At 36.1% G+C, this 22218-nt stretch overlaps 1 protein-coding gene across 1 annotated transcript in view; it reads left to right on the plus strand.

Annotated features, from left to right (window-relative positions):
* Positions 1–21761, plus strand: part of LOC135212538 (E3 ubiquitin-protein ligase arih1-like) — a 46967-nt gene extending 25206 nt beyond the window's left edge. The window contains exons 7-9 of the mRNA XM_064246066.1: positions 11295–11499; positions 12045–12271; positions 14238–21761. Of these exons, the coding sequence (XP_064102136.1) occupies positions 11295–11499; positions 12045–12271; positions 14238–14322 (517 nt within the window). The 3' untranslated portion in view covers positions 14323–21761. The remainder of the gene's footprint in view (positions 1–11294; positions 11500–12044; positions 12272–14237) is intronic.
* Positions 21762–22218: the final 457 nt, after the last annotated feature.

Consider the following 22218-nt stretch of genomic DNA (forward strand, 5'->3'; position numbering starts at 1 on the left):
ATATTTTCTATTGTATTCTTCATGAATTTGCGCACATTTTCATATATGAAACTAAAAACGCCTAATATGAAAAGGAGCAAATATTAGGAGAATGCGACGTACGCATTTCGGAGATTTGCGGCCGCGAATTGGCGCACGGAGGGAAAGAAAGTTTTTTTTTTTTTAAATTCACCATAAATCTAAATATTATGCTAGACACTTCGAATTTGTTTAAAAATGAAGATAAATGACTGTATATTACTAGATTGTAAGAGTTTTAGCTTACAATTGCGTTTTTCGACTTTTGGTAGAGTCAAAGTTGACCGAACAGGGTTTTTTTTTCTATTTATCGTGATTTATATGCAAATGTTTCAAAAAAGAGAAAAGTTACAACCTTCAATAATTTTTTTGTATTCTACATGAAATTGCGCACATTTTCATATATAAAACTTTATGTAACGGCTAATTTTAAATATTGCAAACATTTCGACAATCGCACAAAAAAATTTCTTATTTTTTTCGGAAGTTACCGCGCGGACGTAAGGAAATTTTTTTTTCTTTTTTTTTATAAATTTACCATAAATCAAAATATTGTGCTAGAGACTTCCAATTCGTTGCAAAATGAAGGTAAATGATTGAATATTACTAGAATATAAGAGTTTTAGCTTACAATTGCGTGTTTCGACCATTTCGGTAGAGTCAAAGTTGACTGAAGGTTGAAATTTTTGCACTTATCGTTATTTATATGAAAATATTTCAAAACTGATAAAAGCTACAACCATGGGTTGTTTTTAGTTGTATTGTGCATGAAATTGCACACATTTCCATATATAAAACTTTATGTAACGGCAAATGTAAAATGGTGCAAACATTACGACAATCGCACGAAAAAATTTATCGGAAGAGTCACTGCGCGGACATAAGGAGAAAGTTTTTTCATAAATTCACCATAAATCAAAATATTGTGCTAGAGACATCCAATTTGTTGCAAAATGAAGGCAAATGATTGAAACTAGTATAAGAGTTTTAGCTTACAATTGCGTTTTTTGACCATTTTGGTAGAGTCAAAGTTGATCGAAGGTTGAAATTTGGCACTTATCGTTATTTATATGAAAATATTTCAAAATTGATAAGAGCTACAATCATGAGTATTTTTTGTTGTATTCTACATGAAATTGCGCACATTTTCATTTATAATACTCCATGTAACGGATAATTTAAAATGGTGCAAAAATTATGTCAAAGTGACATAATAATTTTTGAGATGTGTAACTGATACTTTTTAGTGCGATAAGAAAGAAATTCGCGCTTGCCCGCCTGCGTAACGATTGTAAACAAAACAATGCCTTGATCCGTGAACTCCCAGCATCCCCCAAGGCGCGTGATTCAAAAGTTTTCGGCTGGTAGGCCTATAAGTATTTTTCCGTGAATTTAGAAAAAATCTTTTTTGAGTCAACGTATAATACGTCCAATCTGCATACGGGAGACATTTTGACTCAACGTTTAACATGTCCAATCGGCGTAAGAGGGTTATGACCTAGGATTACTACCATATATAGACCTGATGTAGACCTCCAATCGAATGAGGAGTTTTTTTCTAAAAGTAATTTTTTTGCTAGATATGAATTTTTCAATATGGTAAAACAATAAACCCTATAAATCAGGAGAAACAAATTTATGAAAAAAAGACGAAACAAAAATTGGAAAAAAAGGGCTCCATTTGAGTTATATACCAAATTCCAATGTTATAGCTTTAAAACTTAAGTGAGAAGATAGATTTTGAAGGTCAATAAGTATAGTTTTGAGATACGGGATTTCAAAGTTTTCCTTCGTATTTCTATAAAGACAATGTTAATAAATAATGATTATTATGAATGTATATTTCTTTTTTGTGTATTAATAAACCAAAACTATTTTATTTATCATAGTTTAATCATAAATGATGATCCCTTTGCTCATATATCTTAGCCTGGGGCACTGCTTGAGGCAAGATGGGGCACTCCTTCCTACGCAACTCTCTCTCTCCCCTTCACTAACTCGGCTTATTACAACAAATTTTCTTCTTCTGTATGTTAGCTAGATGTTTTCCTTGTATTTTCCTCTTTGGCATGATGAATTCTTGCCGAAGCAAAGATAAACGTAAATGCAAGAGAATGTCAGAGGTGAAACTCGAAGGTGTACTCTCTTTTTACGAAGACAATGTTAATAAATCATGATTATTATGAATTTTTCCATTTTGGGTATTAAAAAACCAAAACTATGTTATTTATCATAAATGAAGATCTCTTTGCTCAAAGATCGTAGCCTTGGGCACAGTGTGACGTGTGCTGTCAGGCAAGACGGGGCCGTTACTACGCAACCCTCCCCTCTCTCTTCACTAACTACGCGTGTATTATGATATTCTGTAATAATACTTGAGCGATTTTTCTTCGTCTGTATGTTAGCAAGATGTTTTCCTTGTCTTTTCTTCATTGGCATGATGAAATTCTTGCCGAAACATATACGTAAAAGCAAGCGAATGTCAGAGGTAAAACTCGAACATGTAGACTACTTGACGTTTGTGCTCACATTGAACTTGGACTTGGTAGCTGACTGAACTGAAGTCTCCCAATTTCTTTGACAATAATTATAAAAATTTACGATAATAGAAGAAATATTGCATTTTCTTGTACGTATCAATGTTTTAGGCTTATTGAATTACGTTAATTAATTACCCTGTAACTACGAAAGTAAGAGGAATTTTGACGAAATATTTCGTATGCGTATTCTCAATTGCCATATGAAGCTCCATGAATTTTTTCATGAATTTGCATTTTTCGCCCTATATACCCCATATATAAGGGTTCCGGCTGGCCCCTTTAACAATAGGATAATACTAGCGCCAAGCTGGAAACCGGTAGAATTAAAATTAAACTTGTGAGATCCAGGGACTATTGGCATCTATACCAGGTAATGGGGGTGTGATCTGTAAGAGTGTGTACGTTGTGAGATAGAGATTTTTGCTTTACCAATGGGAACTTCTTCCGATTCGCGGAAGAGACAAAGGAAATGCCCTGGAGTGAGTGGGTTTCCTTGTTCAAAATTTCTAACTTTGTTGTCAACAGATCCTCATCCGACGTGTAGTAGGTGCAGAGAAAATGTATGTACAATTACTAATCCTTGTTCAGTTTGTCGCGGTTGGTCGGTGGAGCAGTGGAGGAAGTTTTATGAGAAAAGCCAGCACAAAAGAAAGGAGATGACGCCATCTTTGGATGACCAAGTGTCGCCGGCTTCTTTTGTATCGGCAATACACCAGACTGCTCCATACGTATCGTCGCCTGCTTTTGATTTTTCCCATACTCCTTCAGTTTCTTCTAGCGATTCGCGATCGGAAACTTCAGGAGGGGTTTTGGGTAATTTTATGCATAATTACGCTCTGTTGTTCCCGGCAAGGAGGGGGGGAGCATCGCCATCTTTGTTCCAGGTGCTGGCTCCCGATGTGCAGAGAATGGAAGGTACGTGGACAGCTTTAGGCCTACCAGGCGTACCAACCTTGGAGGGTTTGCTGTCTCATTATATGGCGTCGCGATTCCAGCAGAGTCCGGCAGCGCTGAATGTTCCTCATCCCCCTGGCCTGCACTTTATGGGAACTAATGCCGCGGCTACGTCAACAACTTCAATGTTTCCAGCAATGCAGAATGTTGGAGGTAGTTTTGCTGCAAACACAGGAATGCCAGCAGCAGCCTCCCAGTCTCTCCCTACAAGATTGGTGACGCCACAACCGGCGTCACACACCGACATGGTAGACGCGATGACGTCACAGCCTACTGCTTCTCGATCTACTTCACTGCCTCCTGAGCCAAATACGATTTCTGACTCGTTGGTACACAGTCATGAAGAAATTACAAGATCTAAAGGAGAAAATAGTTAAGTCTTCTTCTTCGTCTTCTTCCTCTAGCTTGGCATCATCGTTAAGTTCAATGATGTCACTGCATGTACCAGTCAAGCGTTGGAGGATACGGGATTTTGTGACTAATCCTCGGGCCAAGAGGAGAAGAGTGAATTCTTCTCCATCTTCGAGCCAGGACTGTCACATCCCGGTCAGCAAGAAAGCTTAAAGCTAACGGACAAAGCCATTTATGAGAGTCTGAACGAGCGAAAGCGTCGATGGTCGCTGGGCTAGCGGCTGACGCGGAGATGCCAGCAGAGACTATAAAGAGTCTAATAAGAGAGACTACAATGCCATTGGTAAGATCAACGATGGGTGCGGAGAGTACAACAAAGAATAAAGCATAGATACTAGTTTTGCCTGTAAGACCTTTTAAAATACGGAGAAAGGATGAAAGAGCTCTCATTAAAAGGTTGAATAATAGAGAGTTGGTAACCTCGTCTGATACATTGGTGGAAGGCATTGTTCGCCTAGATGAGGGATCAAGGCCGAATTCTCCGACAGTCGTTGGAGACGATATCAATAGTCATAGAGAGGAAATTAGCTCGGTTTTGAGAGAGCCTTCATCTTGGAGGTATAGGCGAGATTCTTGCTTTAGATCTGCGAGCAGAGAAGGAGTTAGGCGGTCTCGTTCTCCTGCTGACTATTTGGGATCGAGCCGTCAGTGGCCATCAGAGATCAAGGAGGCCGTGGCCGTAGGGGCAGATGGCCAGGAAGCACCTGGACATTTGTCAGTGGATAGGAGTGAGATAGCGTCTCCTGTGGCTGAACACTGTACATTAGAACCGGAGGAAGGCGAAAACCAAGAGTTTCTGGCTTTGTATGCGGAGGTGATTGATTTGATTCGTCAATTCAATAACCTTTCGGGGAGCACGGAGACACCTGTCAGTATGCTTCCTTTAGGGATTGACATGGTGTTTGGATTGAAAAAATTATACGAAGGTATTTTATGAATTGCCTTGTTCAAGTCATGCGGAGTCCGTTTTACAGCACGTAAATGCACGGATTCGGGAAGGTATAATTCCTTAAGATCGAATAGATCGTTAAGTTTATCCCACCCCCAATGATGAAACATAGGAAATATTATACGATACCTATGGTTCCTTTGCTATCTAGACAGATTAACCCAAGTGTGGTAAGGTTAAGGCCTGGATTAACCTTAGATGAAGTTAAGATGGAATGCCCTTCGATGACTTACCAAGAGGCTGCTACGTTAGAAGCAACTGCTTCTGTCTCTCAGACTGCTTCTTGGTTAGATCTTTGGTCAACAGCAGTGGCGGTGAAGTCCCTATCACTTCATGGATGGAGACTGTCAAGTATCTCCTGCGAGTGAGAGGGTTTTCTCAAAAAGCAGCAACGCAGATGGCAGGAAATATCAGAAAGTCATCTGCAGTGGTTTACCAAGGAAAATGGTCAGCATACTGTGATTGGTGTCATAGAGGGAACTTGACTCCACTCGGAACCACTATTCAGCAATTAGCAGAATTTCTGATGTATGTCAGGACAGAAAGGCATATGTCTGTATCTGCTGTGAAGGGGTACAGGGCTGCTCTAGCCTCGGTCTTACTCATGGAAGGTGTGGACATTTTGTCTTCATGGGAGATGGCTATGTTGATGAAGAGTTTTGAGCAGTCCTGTTTGCCAAAGGAACTAAAAGCCCCAGATAGGGATTTGACCATGGTACCGAGTAGTCTTACAAAACCCCCCTATGAACCACTAAGGCAGTCCACAGATAGGAGCCTGACCCTGAAGACAGTCTTCTTATTGGCCCTAGCCTCAACCAAAAGGGTGGGGGGAACTACATGGCTTGTCATATATCGTAAAGCATTCGAGAGGTTGGAAGTCAATGGTATTCGAGTTTGTTCCAAAATTCGTGGCCAAAACTCAAAACCCATCAATAGCAGATGGCAGATTCGACTCCTTTTCCATACCTTCTCTGGCAGAATTCGTAGACAATGACAAAGAAGAGATGCTTCTGTGTCCCATCAGGGTAAGAAGAGAGTACTTAAGAAGGACATGGCACCTCAGGCCGGGGTGCCGGAGGCTGTTTGTAAGTACAGGATGGAACAAAAAGGAAGTTTCCAGGAATACAATATTGTTTTGGCTATGAGAAACGATCAGGAATGCACTTGACAGAAGACGGGGTCAAATAGCCAGGAGAGGGCTAGAGCTCATGACATCAGGGGCTTGAGCGCTTCTTTGGCATTCAAGAAGAATATGTCTGTGGAGAGAATTCTGAAAGCTGGTATTTGGAAATGCCAAACAACTTTCACTTCCTTTTATTTAAAAGATGTTGCCCATAGATCCTTGGACACTTTTTCCGTGGGTCCAGTGGTGGCAACCCAGCAAGTGGTATAGCTCATCCAGTACCCCTGGCGGGTCAGTTTGTGTTTAGTCTAAGATGAAGGTATGAAAGTAGAATGAATGGGATGACTGGTCTTCTTTACTACTTTCTTTTTACTCCTTTACCTAAGGGCAGTATGATGGAGAGTACCATCATAAGCTGGAACGGACTAGATGCAAGTGAGGTAGTCAGCCATACTGTAAAGATATTCTAGAGTATTGTATACTTTTCAGTAGCAACACACTCCTCTCAGTAATAGGGAAGAGAGGGGTGATAATAGATCCAGATACAAGGGACAAGAGTGGTTTAGGGGCATGGAGTGTTCTCCATCTTCCATAGTGTAATAAACCATGGCATGGTACGAGCACCCAGTGAGGGAAACCAATAGATTCTCTTATATCTTTGGTTCAAGGGTTAATAGTCCATTGTCTTGGAATTGGAATACTCCTAATATTTGGAAATGGATAAAGGTGGTAAACTCCCAGTCAGTTATAGAGACTTGCCTCCCACCAATAAGTAAGTCTATCCTAATGTTAAGAACGAAGGTTTGTTTCGTATATGAACCAATAACAAATTTGTAACTAATTTGTATTTTTCATAATTAACAAACTTGAGGTCTTAACTGTTAAAGGCCCACCTCGAACCACCCCTCAAGCAGTCTAAACTGGGTTGGAAGTGTAACTGATGGGTCACGGGACGCCAAGAGCATTCTGGGTAATACATGCCCTGTGACCTGGTATAGATGCCAATAGTCTCTGGATCTCACAAGTTTAATTTTAATTCTACTGGTTTCCAGCTTAGTGCTAGTATTATCCTAATGCTAAGACCCCAGGTTTGTTAGTTATGAAAAATACAATTTAGTTACAAATTTGCCATATTCATCATAGTACCTTGTAGGCTTATTCTTCATCATGTCCCACAAGAGCCAGCAACATTAGCCTTTGTCCAGCATTTGTGGGGCAATATCAACACTCCAATTCTCATTCTTTTGCTGCTTGTGTTTTATAGTTTTTTTTTTTTCTTACTTAAAAAAGGCTCCTTAGAAAATGGATAAGTTATGAAAATTAAAAAACTTAAATCTTTGGGAGACTGCTTTCCATTGCTGGAATGGCCTGAAATTTGGGTAAGATCTCGAGCTTCTGCTCCTTAAAGACTTTAGATTTGTGATAAAGTGCTTGGAAATACTGGATTTAAGAAAGCTGAGACAGTATTGTGGGGTGAGATAGTCAGTGATTTTCAAAGGCTTCCCTATAATTGATGCAGAAGTTGGAAATATCTTAAATACTGGTGGGGAAGGATTACTTACTAATGTACATGATGATGCCAAAGAGATGGCAAAGCCATGGGTTTAGATACTTGAATATTTTGTAGGAGTTTTTACAAGTGCAAGTGCTAAAGGGTATGAACCTCAAGTAAAAACCTTCCTTGTAATGAAGCGTTCTTGCCACTCTTAACAGTATCACAGTCCTGCAACTATTGTAACATGATTTAAGTAAAGAGAAACAGCTTCAGTGACAATGTTGTTAAAAGCATATATACCGTATATACTAGCGTATCATGCGACTTTTGAAGCCCTAATTTTGGAGCTGATTTTAAGGGGGTCGCATCTTACACGAGATATAAAATTTGAGTATGTAATAATCATACATAAGTGTCATATGATAAAATACAAACATAATAGATATGGATCTTTTCCATGGATATTTTAAAAAGTTTTGTTTTACTTCACTGTATCCAATAATATTATATGTATTTTCATATTACTATTTGTTTGTACGTATTATGAAATACAAACATAGCAATCAATTTTTTTGTTTTGGAAATCAGCTGAGGGCGATTGCGAAGTAGGTTTGTTTTGCTGTGTTGAACTCAAATCAGAGCGACTTTCTTGCCTCTAGTTGGCGCAAATGAATATCAAGATACTCCATTTATATGTTTTCAAGCGTAAATATCACTTGAAAACGTATCGTTTGTGAACAAAGTTTAGTTATTTTTTCGTTAGTAGATGTCGCTGAGGGCATGTTTATAGCGTAAACAAAAATCAACATTCCTTTCGATATTTTCACTTTATCTCATCAGAATACTGCAAGCTTTATGTATTTATCTTTTATTGGAGTGAAAACAGTAAAATGTGTTCTTTTCATGCCCAATAATTTTGATTAAAACACATTTCTCTCAAATTTTGTTTACAGTTTAGTTTCATGGTACTATACCAAAGTTTGCGAAAGTTTCATCCATGTTGCCGATGCAAGATAATAGTCGTTAGCCTATCAACATTCTTTCCTCAACTTCAGCTAAAACTTACAGATTAAATTTAGCAGTATATGCCCTTGTCGATCTTTTATCCATAGCGAGTAAGGCTATAACTCTGGTAAACTTATGCCATCAAACACAACCGTAAATAAAATTGAGAGAAAATGATTTTAATCAAAACTTCAGGTCTTGAAAGAACACATTTTACTGTTGTTTTCACGCCGATAAAAGATAAGTAACGTAACGGTAAAGTTCGTACTACGATGAAATGAAGTGAAAATAGCAAACAATAAACATGCCCACAACACAATCTGTTAATGAAAAAAATACTCTAGTTCACGAGACATATTAAATTCATATTTCGACTTAAAAACACGTCGTATAATGACAAATGACTTTGTCTCATATAAGTAGAGTATCTAGATATTTTAAACTAACTAGAAGAAAGGCAATTCGCTCTCAATTGAGTTAAATATGTAGAAATAAACTCGTATTTGCCATCAGCTGATTTCCAAATCAAAACACTGACCGCTTCATTAGTATTTTATGTACAATTCTAATATGAGAATACATACAATATTATTGGATACTGTAATAATGTATAACTTTTTTAAAGAATCAGAAAAGATGCATGTTCATTGTGTATTTATTTGGTAAATATACGTAGCCGTCAGCAGCCTGACTTCGCTCAATTAGGTATAACGTACCTATGTCAGTCCGAGTGTGATTCCCGTTTCATGTCCATATTTTTTTAGTTTTTTTTTTGTTTTTGTTTTTTCCCACTGATATGTCAGTCAGATTGCATTGAAACTCCAAAATTGGCTATTATTAATAAATTGCTAAGTTATATCGTATAGTATACAGTATACTGAAGGCTAGGTTACTGTATTCGTATATATACGATATATGTACCACGATATCATCATCATCGTATAGGCGAGGCTAACTTGTTAAATGTTATTCAATTTCTCTTTGTACTGAATCATCATAAGCCAATGTGCATTGAACCTAGAGAATTAGCTGAAATTAATAATTAGTATGCCATATATGTATAAAGTATGCTGTGTAGTATAGGCTAGGCTACCCTATATGTAAAGATGGTACTGATTACCCTAGTGTAGGCTACGCTAGTATAATATTCTTACAGTAAATTAACATGGGCCAACTTACGTCCAAATCGATTTATGACTGGTTGTTCGTAACCAATTGCGGTAGTAAGTCGACTACTACCTGTAATATAAAAATATATCAATCTTATTCTCAGTAACATCATTTGTAACATAACCATGGTAATTTTTTATTATTGTACAATGGTTGAAATGCAAGCAAAAAGGCTGTTTTTATCAGACTGGTTGTTCATAGCAAATCAAAGCTGCTTCTGGCTGTAGTATGCATTTTCCAAACAAGTATGTCGTTACTACCGATAATTTTTGCATTCTCTTTTACTTTTTTAAACTCAATTAGAAGATGGGATAGATTAAGAGATGGAGGAAAAGGGGTTAGCCTAACTAAAAAATGGAATAGATAAGAGGAGGAAAAGAGGTTAGCCTATTGTTAAATTTAGTCTCGTAAATTTAACTCGCATGATACGTGAGATACGTAATAAAATAATTTTTGAGGGTGAAAATTTGGGGGTCGCATGATATGCGAGATTGCATGTTATGCGAGTATATACGGTAATTGTGAAGCTCAGTGCATTAATCTTTATTTTCTTTAATGTATTATCCTTTGCATCCATTGTTAATTTGTCAGTTATATATAGCAGAAGTTCTGCTGTTTGATATTTGTATGTATACTGGTTTATGTTAGATTCAAGGGTAAGATTAAAGAAAATATGATCTCGTTGCCTTTCTTAGGCTTCTTTCTCATCTTTGCTTTTAAACCTTGGCATGTTTACATGTCCAGACTTGACTAGAAACCTCACCTTTTGCACACTGAATGTCTGATATGAAGAGATTTGATTCCCAAGCTGGGCGGTTCCAATGCTTGGTCTATGGCCTAAATCCCATATTCCATTCCATTCCATTCCCAAGCACTATACTTGTAGTCTTAGTGCCAAGAGTGCTGCTGATGATGTAGATGTTACCTCCTTCATTGTTGTGTTATTTGCAGTCGATTTGTTGTTTTGCTTGGATAACACACACACACACAGTTAATAGGGATGCATCTTAAAAATCATGGTTTTTTGTCTCCCAATACAATCCCCAGTTTCTTTTCTAAGCCATGGATTTGGTTGCTTGTCTCAGTGCCCAGAGCTCTCACATTGGTTAGCAGCTTAATTTATTCCCACCCAAATTGCAGTTTGTGCCAGTTATGAATTATGGGTTTATGGTGAAGCAGATGTAGTTTTTAGAAGCAGAATTAATTTTTAACAAGTGATTATTTATGATCAAAGTCTTCCCTCGTAATCCCATTTTCCTGGAAGCTAATTCTATCAAAGATGAAAGATGAAGCTTTTTGTTTCATTGGATGTTAGGATCCTTGAGGCTCATACGGGTATTATGTTTAGGATTTGTGAGGACCAAGAGTGTGGGCTTATTATCAGTACAGTGTAAAAGTTAATTTTGGTTTTAGTAAACTTGTAACATTGATTTTGAAAAAAAAAAAAATGTTTTTTGTTAATAAATATGTATGAAGAACCATTGATAAGCCATTTGAATATTTAGGAGCATCAGTTACGTAAAGTAAGATGAGAATATACTTTAAACAAATAGAGGCCGAAAAATATGCCTCCATTCTGTTTTGTAGAATTTTTTCATGGTCACTTAGTAAATCCAATTTCTTTATTAGGTACTCTTGCAATCGATACGACGAGTTTGAGGCTAAACAAGCACGTGATGCTCAAGAAAAATCAAGAGCTGCTTTACAGCGTTACCTTTTTTATTGCAACCGATACATGAACCACATGCAGTCTTTGAAGTTTGAAAACAAGCTGTATTCTGCTGTCAAAGAAAAGATGGAGGAAATGCAGCAGCATAACATGTCTTGGATTGAGGTAAGACTGTTGTTCACTTCATGTCATAGAGGAAGTTATTCTTTGCGTGTGTGAGAGAGAGAGAGAAATATATTGTTGGCCAGAAAAGTAGTATTGTGTAGTCTATATTGTTTTCCTTGAATATTTTGTACAAATATTTGCAAGTTTAACAGGTTCAATGATGTATGTTCCCCTCATTCTTTTGAATTTATGGTCACAGCTGTATTTCTTTATTTTATACGAATTACAGTACAAAAACCCATATATTTTTTTAGGGTATACTGTAGATTTCCATATATATATAGTTTTGATAAGCCACCAAAGTTACTAGAAAAGTAAAAATTAAATTTTCATAACTCATTCCTCACATGTGGAGTGTTTTGTTTAATCAGCATGAAAGTGGACACATTGGCATCTTGATTGGAAAATTACCAGTGTAAAGTATTATCAATAAAGTTTATGTAAAACTTGTGTAAAATGTCACTTTATTTTAGAAATAACACTAGTTATTGATAAAAATACTGAGGAGAATAGTATTACATATTATAAAAGTTTTTATTTTTCAGGTTCAGTTTTTAAAGAAAGCTGTGGATATTCTGTGTGAATGCAGGCAGACTTTAATGTTTACCTATGTATTTGCATACTATCTTCGAAAAAATAACCAATCAGTTATTTTTGAGGACAACCAGAAAGATGTGGAAAGTGCAACAGAAACACTTAGTGAGTATTTGGAACGAGACATTACCCAGGAGAATCTAGCTGATATTAAGCAGAAAGTCCAGGATAAATATAGGTAAGCTGGTAATCCTGTTCATTTTGTTTTACTCATTTGTGTGGTTGTAATGCAAGTGTTTTTCATTAAAACCCATTTATCATTTATTTATTTGTGTTCCTGAGATTCTCCCAGGATCATGACATTTTTGTCAGACAGAAGAGGATAGTGTTAGTGCACAAGTGCCCCTGGACCTCAGGTATTTATTAATTGACATCTTTATTTTTATGGAAGCTGTGAGAGGTAGTGAGATATGTCTGGTAGGAGGGGGAGACATGATTAATGGATTTGTATGAAAAAGTAGAAACCCAAACTACAGTTGTGAGTACAGTTCCACAGCACCCTTTACCATCCTTTCTTTTGCTTTTTTCACAAGCAGCAAGAAGGATCTATTTGATCTAATAAGGGCTATCCAGCTCTAGGGGTGGCTATGCCCAGCTTTCTCAACAAGTCAGTGCAAAAAGTAGGCCTTAGTATGCCCTGAAGACTTATAATTAACAGATTGTAAAGTGCAGTAATTGAGTGCCATTCTGCAAAATCAGAACCTTCTTCAATCATGTTGCTTTAATACGTGGATGTGTCTGTTGTTTCAAGTGCAGATATTGGCAGTACCAATCCATATCTAGTAGGATTTAACGGAGGGGTTTAAATATCATTTTGTTGAATTTGTATGAGTTTGAAGAGGCATCAGTGGAAGGTTAGGTTTTACCTTTGGGAAGTGTGTTGGGAGTCGTCATCATCTACTTCGTAACTTCTCTCTATTATTCATGTTAGTATCCTAGAAATGAAGACGTTTGGATTTGCTAGTCTCTTATGTATTACATAATTGGCAAGTATCCTCATGCTCCAACCCAGAAAGTACTAAACAATTACAAGTGACTTGTGCTACACAATCTTGAATCCTACAGGTATATGTAAATGGTCTTGGAATATTAAGCTGCTTGGCCCTCCTCCCACCTCAGTTGTCATTTTGATAATGATATAATTGGTTGGGCACATGCATTACGACACTGCCATCCTTCTTCTGCTTGTTTAAGAAAAGATTGTTAGGGTTGGGACTTGTATGAGATTGATGGATTTATATGAAAAAACTATGCTAAGATAATGGGATGTGACCTCATGGCAACAGGTGGGATGTAACATCACTAGTACTGATGTCACAGGGAGAGATGACGCTGGGAGTGATGTCACAGGGTGCATCGGACTCTGTGCCAGAGTCAATGGACTCACTGATGGAAAGGGAAAAGGTGACACAGGATGAGGCGCAGTGATAGTGTCCTGCTGGTGGCAGCACATGCGACCCAAAGTAGTGGAGGCCAGGAGGGGAGGACTGCTAGGGGACCCACTGCCGGAAGGCATGCAGACATGAAATGGGAAAAGAGGCCAGGAGCAACACTCCAGGCATGGATTGGTTATATTACAAAAATTAGAATGACACCTACTGCAAGTTGTAGGGGGTTCATTCAAAGTGGAAGCTAGGAAGTGTGAGCATGGAAACCCTGAAAGGCCGGGACACAAGCGTTGATGCAATTGCCACTTAGATCTGATGGAGGAAAGGAATTGCAGGCTTAGTGAAAAAAAACTGGCTTTGGAGGAGGAGAGCAAAGAAAGATGAAATGCATCACGGGGTTCAAGCATGGTCGCTGACCAGCTTCCACCTCATCTGCGCTTTAGATGCCAGATGCGATAGATTCCTTTCGTGTACAATTTTTTAATATTTTTAACTGGTTTTCAGCTGTACCAGATTTCTACTATTGTTAAGACTGAGGGTTTGTTAGCTATGAAGACTACAAATTAATTAAAAATTTGTCATTTTAAACTTAATTTTTTGAAGTGACTAGCTATTACATTATAACTTGGTTATTTCATATTGTTAACCTTTAAGGAATGGTGGTTTTAGGATTGCAAGGAAAAACTATTGTTGACACTTTGCACAGGTAAATTCTTCATATGTACCTAAAGCTGTCAAACGTGTTTTTATTTCCAGGTACTGTGATCAACGACGTAGAAAATTACTTGAACATGTACATGAAGGATATGAGAAGGACTGGTGGGATTACACTGAAATCTAGTTAAGAAAGATGAATTAAAGTATTTATAGTTTTCATCAGTCATTGAATTGTTATATGATGTGATGTAGACTGAAATATTGCCACCAGAGGCAAGGATGTCATGACACAGGGCTGTGTTAGTTATGCAAGAGACCAATTTGAAAAGAGAAATGGCTTACTTCAGTATGTGTTGTTATAATTATGTGGTGCTGGGAAATGCCAAGCATTTCTTGCATTGCATTGGCAAAGCTTGATTAGCTATCCCTTCCATCCTTACATCCTGGTCACCACATTGGATTACCATTCAAAGTCTATGCATTAATGAGCACGATTGAATCCTAAAAGTTTAACATATAATGGTGAACCTTGTTAGTTCTTTTTCCAAAGGAAGTTTAGACAAGTTGAAGTTAGGGATTAAAATTATGCTTTTGGAAAGACATACTGTACTTGCTTCCGTGTTCAGCATAATGCCTTTTTGTGGTCAGCAGAAGCTGAATGCTATATTCATTTAACTTGAAATATTTTTAATAGAACTGACGAGAATTATACAGAATACATTTCCAGAAGTTAATGTGTCCAGAATGAATCCTGCTCTTTATGCTATTTGTGGTTTTAGTGGAAAATGTGAATATTTGGCCTTTAACAAGCTGGTCTGATTGCAAGCAGTTGTATATGTGGCAAAACAAATATTCTATCTTTCAGTATAGTTCTGGAAAGATTTTCCCCATAGTGTTTGGGGAAATGCATTTACTGCATAGACACTGTTGCACACTGTGACATTGAAGTCATTTAAGCATAAAGTGTTCTCGTTTTATTGCCAACTTTTAACCAGTGAATTAGACAGCCCTATGGAAATGAAAGGGTGGTACTGAAAATTGCATTTGGCATCCACATTCAAAGTACATAGATAGGTACAACATTTTAGGAGAGATTGGACGTTAACTTGGTAACTTGAAATTTATTCCATGAAACATCTTCAAAAGCCATACAATTCTGAAGCTTATTTTAAAAGGAAAATACGTACTTTGAAGTTTATAATGCAAGGCAGTGTAAAAGAATGTGGAATCTTTGGTCTCTCATTCGTTTTTCTTTTCCTTTGCTTCAAAGAACATTGTATTATATTACTAGATACTGTATTATGGATGAATCCAGTCAACCACCAGAACTGCAAATAACTTTTTTTTGTTTTTTTTTTATTTTTTTTATGTATACTGGAAATTTCTGGAAAAAGTTATGATATACAGTATGGGGTTGAGTTATATAAATAGAATGGATATCATTCGCATAGTATGATCTGATGTATGAAAGTAGTAAATAAAGCTAGTGTTGATGGGTTTCATCCTTGCTGAGTTGCCTATGATTTTATTTTTATGTAGGTGATTCAGATTACCAAGCTAAAATGCAACCAACTTAGGCAGAACTGGTAAATGGCTTTATATTATGTTGTCAGTGAAAGGTCTGGAGTAATGATGAAAGGTTTATTTGGCTGAATTCAGATGGTGATGGAAGTACATTTACATTTTCTTAGTTTACTTCACTCTGTTGTTCTAGACAATGATAATGGTTTTTTTTATAATATTCCATCTAACTGGAAGGAAATTTGCTCACCCATAAGTCATGGTGTTAAAGAATCAGGTAGTTTCTGTGCAGCTAAGATGTATGTGAGATTGAGATTGGAGAAAAAAAGCCAGGCGAGGTTTTTCATCATTCTAAGTCATTTCTAGGATAAAACATTTTATTGTTGATAGTGGTTCAAACTATACTGCTTTATTTTTTTTTATAAATAAATCTTAACAAGGGTTAATTCAGCTTTTCACATATATTTCACCCAGTCTAAGATAACTGTGAATCTTATTTTTATGGTAGGGACCCTTTTTCATTATTTTTAATTTTAGTGAGACACAAAAGGAAGCTTTGCTATATCAGTGGTATCTAGTTAATTAAACTAGCAATTTTATTGATAAATGATGTCTGGTACAACCTTTAATGGACCATAACAGTGTACACATTTTATTTCTTGTCCATTTTTTCTGTTAACTGCTTTCGAAGACATGAAAAGTTGTAACTTCCATCACTTTCGAATCTAACTGAAAAACCTGTGATATTGCAAGCATGATGGCCAGTATTGTAGGTGTTTGAGGGTTGCCAAAGGAATGACAAAGATAATAACCATAAAGAGTAAGAACAAGGAGAGTGAACTAGTAAAGAACTACTTGTGCTCCTCAGAGGAAAGAGGAATGAGATTGTGATTGCAATCAGGAGAGGGGATTGTGTTTTGACAACATTGGCTCATCAGTGCAACAGCCTGTACATTGTGTTACTTAGATATATGCCTTATCTGAAACATGTATATAGACTGTATAGAATAATGGAAATGGGATAAGCAAATAGGATGACTTTGTTAAATGGAAAGTAAATTAATTTAATGTTATTTTTGAAGTACGAGTCTCTCTCTGTCTCTCTCTTTAACCAAATAACTATAAATTTTGCATACCTGTTGATTCTTCCGTTGACTGACTAAAGCATCCTCTTTTGCTAATCTCCGAATTAGTACCGTGTAGTACACTGGATTCCCTTCCATGGTGCATGCAAGGGGTTAATGCAGACATGCAAACATTGCCAAAATGCAAACATCAGCTATTATATTTTGCTCGCAGCCTAAATTAATGCCGGATGAGTTTTAGGTGCCATGCAGTTTGTTGGTTTTCAAAGATTGCGAAACGATGAGAATTGTATACAGTCGGTTTTGAAGCAAGAGCGTAAGCCAGGAACACCACATCTCCATCAGTAGTTTTTATTCATATTTACATGTATGATGTAGAAGGGTTTTAGAGTTGCTTTCCAGTAGGATGGAAATAAGTGCTTAATTTGGCGGCAGATCTTACAAAAAAAATAAAAATAAATAAAATAAAAAAAAAGGGCAAAACAGACATGAAGACTTGGTTATGTGAAATTTGATGGGCATTGAAATGCAGTAGTAAAATGGTAGTCATTGAAAATCTAATTTTTTCATGCTCATTTTTTTGTTATAAAATTTTTTATAACTTAGTTGGTGAAGCAACTATTGAGTTTTCTTGTGAAAAATCTTAAGATTTGGTTGTTAACAGTTATTCAATTTCCTTAAATGTAGGAAAAACATTAATTCCACCTGTTTCCTTTGTCTGCTAATGTTTAAATGTAAGATTGTTTATATTTTAGATGATAAAGGTAAATATTATGTTGATATTTGAGAATGTATTAATATATTTTATGGATCAGCAGAAACTAGATGTAATATTGTGTATATATATATATTTGATGTCTAAAACAAGTATTTTTTTTTAATACATATTGTAATTATTTTAAATTAGTTTAATAGAACCACTGTGTCACATTTCCACTCCTATGGTTCCCGAGAAGAACTTCCTCTTTATTAAGTGGTGAAAATTGGAGCTGGGAGAAGTTTAAGAAGTTTGACCACTAGGTGGGAAGAGATCAAAATGTATAGATGAAAAATAAGTCAGAAAGCATTGCAGCATAGGGTGAAGGAACTTAGCAAAAAACGTAATTACCATCTCCATTGTAGTGCGTAGTATAGTATTTTAACAGTATTGTAGATGTTCAGACTACTATATCTTTGAAAGAAGCAGAAGGAACTGTGGGAATTTATTTTATCATTTCTAGTATCCATAACTTTAATACATGGTTTATTTAATGTTGATGGATACAGTTCATTTAATTCATTTTCAATCCTTTAAAATTTGGTAATATTCTCCCATATTCAAGTTTTCATTAAAAATCCTAATTTGAATAATTCACTGAAAGATGTTTGAATTATTTTTCCTTCCGTTCTTTGTATCCCTTTAATCATTCCCATTTTCAACTTGATAAAATATAAAATTTAGTCTAACTAACCTTATCAAGGTCAGAAATATTTCATGTTGTCTTTTTTTCTATGCCCTTATTTGAAGACACATTATTCCTGATTTGAAATTAGGTTACCTTGTGAATAGGACAAATTATGTTTGTGTGACTAAAGAGCAAATTAGTATCTCACTTTATTGGACACAGAATTAACAAATGATCTGTTAATTTGTGTTATGCTATGATTTTGTTAAATGGCTTGAATGATTAATTTGAAACAAGCTTGCTTTTGTATGGATTAACCCTGATTTGAAACAAGCATACTTTTGTATGGATTAACCATGTGACACGTTGTAAATGGTACTGAAGGATCTTTGGGGTGCCATTGTGGTTCCAGTATATTGCCTACGTTCTTGACTTGGCTGTCCAATTTTTTTTTTTCACCTCAGAAGAACAAATCCCTTGGGCACATTCTACGAGACCAGAAATGTGACTCTGGCCTCGATAAACCAATTTACTTCTTTAGTTGTATTGAAGACTGAAAATATGAACACCCTTTCAAATTGGTTTTGCTGTGCAGCTTGCCACTCAAGATGAGTTTTTAACTTCATGCCTGACATTAGTACTTCATATGATCTGAATATTAAAGGCATTGAAAACATTTTTAGCAAATGATATATCATCACCTATTCTGTACTGGGATACTGGGAATTAAGTAATTACATTGACCACTATTATTCTAGCATCTCTGATAATGGGAGGTACTTTGATACAGCAGCTATCGAATATGTTTTTCCGTAATTTGAGTAACGTAATACATGAGAATTTTTGTTAAACAAAAATCTAAGTGTTCTTATGTACACTGTTGAGGTATGTCCAGATGGGCCGGTATGATTGCCAGACTTACGTTATCATAGGGAACCCATAAAATGAAAAATAAAAGGACTGTTTTATCATTGATCTTTTTAACTAGAGCATGACTTGGCATTTAGTATAAAAGTAAATAAAGAAAATCCAATAGATTAGGTAACATGATCTTGCAAAAATAAACAAGTTAACATAAGCAAATGCCTTATTAATATTAATATATAAATACAAAGTACATACGTATACATACTTTGTACTATAAAAACATATACATATATGTACTATACATGTTTAACTGAATTACAAAAATTTGGATTATATAAATACATACACTCATACATGCATATGCAGTCGTGGCTCTCTATATTGACACAACTGAACTATTCTTAGTAGCGCTCTCTCTCTCTCTCTCTCTCTCTCTCTCTCTCTCTCTCTCTCTCTCTCTCTCTCTCTCGTTTTGCTGTGTCGTGTTTGTATCTTGTTTTTGGATGTATAGCTTTACTTTTGCTAGTTTTGTTCGGAATCAATGGCCATGAATGTGCTTATGCTCATTCTCACATAGTTTATATTATCATGTTCATAGCCATATTGTAGTTATGTACTATTATTTCATGGATCCTGTAAACATCTATTTAGCCAGTCTTTGCACCACATACTCGTCTTTTTCTTTATACATATGCAGATTGTTACGCAGCACAAGTTTCTTTTTCTAAGCAGTACTAGCCACATTGTTTTTCGTACGAGTCTCCGGGCACACCCACCCATTCGTCAGCTCTGCCGTGTGGACAACATTCACTGGTAAGCAAGGCAGAATTTGCCCACCTACTGCACTCCCCGGCGATCCCGTCTGCTCGTCTGGACAGGCCTTTAGAAAAGGTAAAATGGATATAATTTGAATATTGGATGTTTACAATTGGGCAATTATGTTATCCCGAAAGACACTTTTCATGAAGTAATCAGATTGACATGTATTTCTGTATCATTATTACATTATTAGAAAGAATTGCGGTAATTTTTTTTAATATTTTCTTTTACAGTAATACATAACCTAATTTTGTCATTTCTGAAATTTACTATCTGTAGTGTAGTTTACTCATGATAAGTGCTGGAAATGTGTGGTGTGGATATTCACTTACTTTCAGCATTTTGAGTCTGATTACAGGTGTGTGGTGACATCTCTTTAGTATGGATTAATAAGAGAAAGGAATTACTTTTTATTGACTTACCAAAGGACTGATCCAAATGAGCAAAATTTTTGTTTTTTATAATTATGCCAGGACCTATAGGTGTTCACATTTTGCCATACTTGGGAGATTCGAGATTGTTAAAAGTGGTATGGCTAAACAGAATGGCTAAATGGTTAAATTATAATTGTTATGATTATTATTTAGTTCAACACTTGCCATTCTGGTTATTTCCAGTGTTAGAATACTTTGTTCCATCATAAAGGGAATTTGTAGTTGCATATCATATTAGATGTAATTGATAGACTTTTGATGAAGATGTGGTTTTTCTTGGAGATGCTAATATGTACTGATACATTTATATATTTATATACATTTCTCTGGTTAATTATGTTACTAGATGTTATTGAAAAGCAAAAAGGCTGGTTCACCTGAAATAAGGAAGTGTGATAGTATGATAAGGCATCTTAACTGCATTCATTTTAATTTTGTTATTACAGAAAATTATCATCAGCATTGTTATTATTATTATTGTATTAAGGGTTGCAGTCTCTCCATCGATTAACAACTCAGGGCCGCACTAATAGTGCCGTTCATCAGAGGTTCCCTGGATGTAGTCTTGTGGTCACAAACATAAAGTTTAAATCATGCAATAAGTATATGCAGTGATAATAGGTCCTTATTCAAAATCTATTAAACCTTAGCTAATGGTAAAAAAGGGAAAAATATTAGTTTGATGTCTCACTCAAAATTCAGTGATCTTAAACAATGTTCTTGCCACTGCAAGTGCCTATCCAAGGAATTTCTAAGAAATGTTTCAGTCTGAATGACTGAGCTGTAACCAAGTATGGCTGCTGTCTACATTGAAACTGATACTAGTCCTGATAATTAGTCTGGATATAAGGACGTAATCATGATGGCTCTTTTTAACTTTTTAGATGTGATATAATTTTGTTTGAGACTTTGATATATTGTACCATTTGTGAGGTGGTTAAATGTATCTTTGGTAGTTGCAAAGCATGGGTGTTTTTCAGCAGTGTGAACATTCAAGTGTGAAAAAGGTCAGTGTTGTTGAAGTGTAATCTCTTGAATGATTATTGTCTTTTCTATATAAGGGAAGATTGCAGGGGATGAATGTAAATCAGTGTTTTAATTGTATAATAGTTATCTTAAATGTTGCAACTACAGCTAATGTAGTTACTGCATTGGTCATTTACACTTTTTTTTTCTGGTGCAACTTCTAGTAGAAATAAGGTTTGATGGTACTGTATTTAGTTTGGTGAACCACAGGTTTTATGTTTCATTAAAAAACTTCGTTTACCAAATTGCGTGGTGTTACATTCAAGTGTCTTGTTAAATGTGATCTGAATCAGTGTAGTTTTGTCTTTAACCTATATGGTTACGTCTTTATTCCACAGTGGTGTGCAAGTTCATAGTGAAAAAATTAGCATCAGTTTTTATCTTTGGGTGATCCGGCCTTTGTTCAAGTTCAGCCATCTGCAATTTTTTTTTCTACTGTATTCTTGTATTAATATTCAAGGTGTTATAATAAAATAATTTCTTTTCTTTTTGTGTTTCATTAGTACTGGATTAAACTCCAAACATCCCTAAGGCTGGTTTGAAGGGTTTATTCCTAAAAACTTGTACTACAGTCGACCCCTGCCTATCCACAGCTCTGAGGTTGCCCTTTCTCACTCAGACGACTTTACTCGGTATCCTGGCAGCTATAGGTTTCAGACATGCTCCTTGCATTCAGTAATTTTGTGTGCTGCTCGATTCCTTTTTGTGAACCTTTGCCATTTTGTGATTTATCAATCTTGAGTGCTTTCTTATGTACTAGTGCCTTTTCGTGGCTGAAAGTGCTTGTGGTATTTTTTCAGTGCATTTTGTTTGTTCTTGCCTCAATGGAGAGCTAACTAGAGCATCTACATCGCAGTTCATGATCAACCTTGTAATAATTTTTGCCGGGAACATAGCAGCTTCTGATGAAGGGTTCCTGATTTATATACACATTACCAATAAT

This window comes from Macrobrachium nipponense, chromosome 41, assembly GCF_015104395.2.
Source record: "Macrobrachium nipponense isolate FS-2020 chromosome 41, ASM1510439v2, whole genome shotgun sequence".
In the NCBI taxonomy this organism is placed as follows: domain Eukaryota; kingdom Metazoa; phylum Arthropoda; class Malacostraca; order Decapoda; family Palaemonidae; genus Macrobrachium; species Macrobrachium nipponense.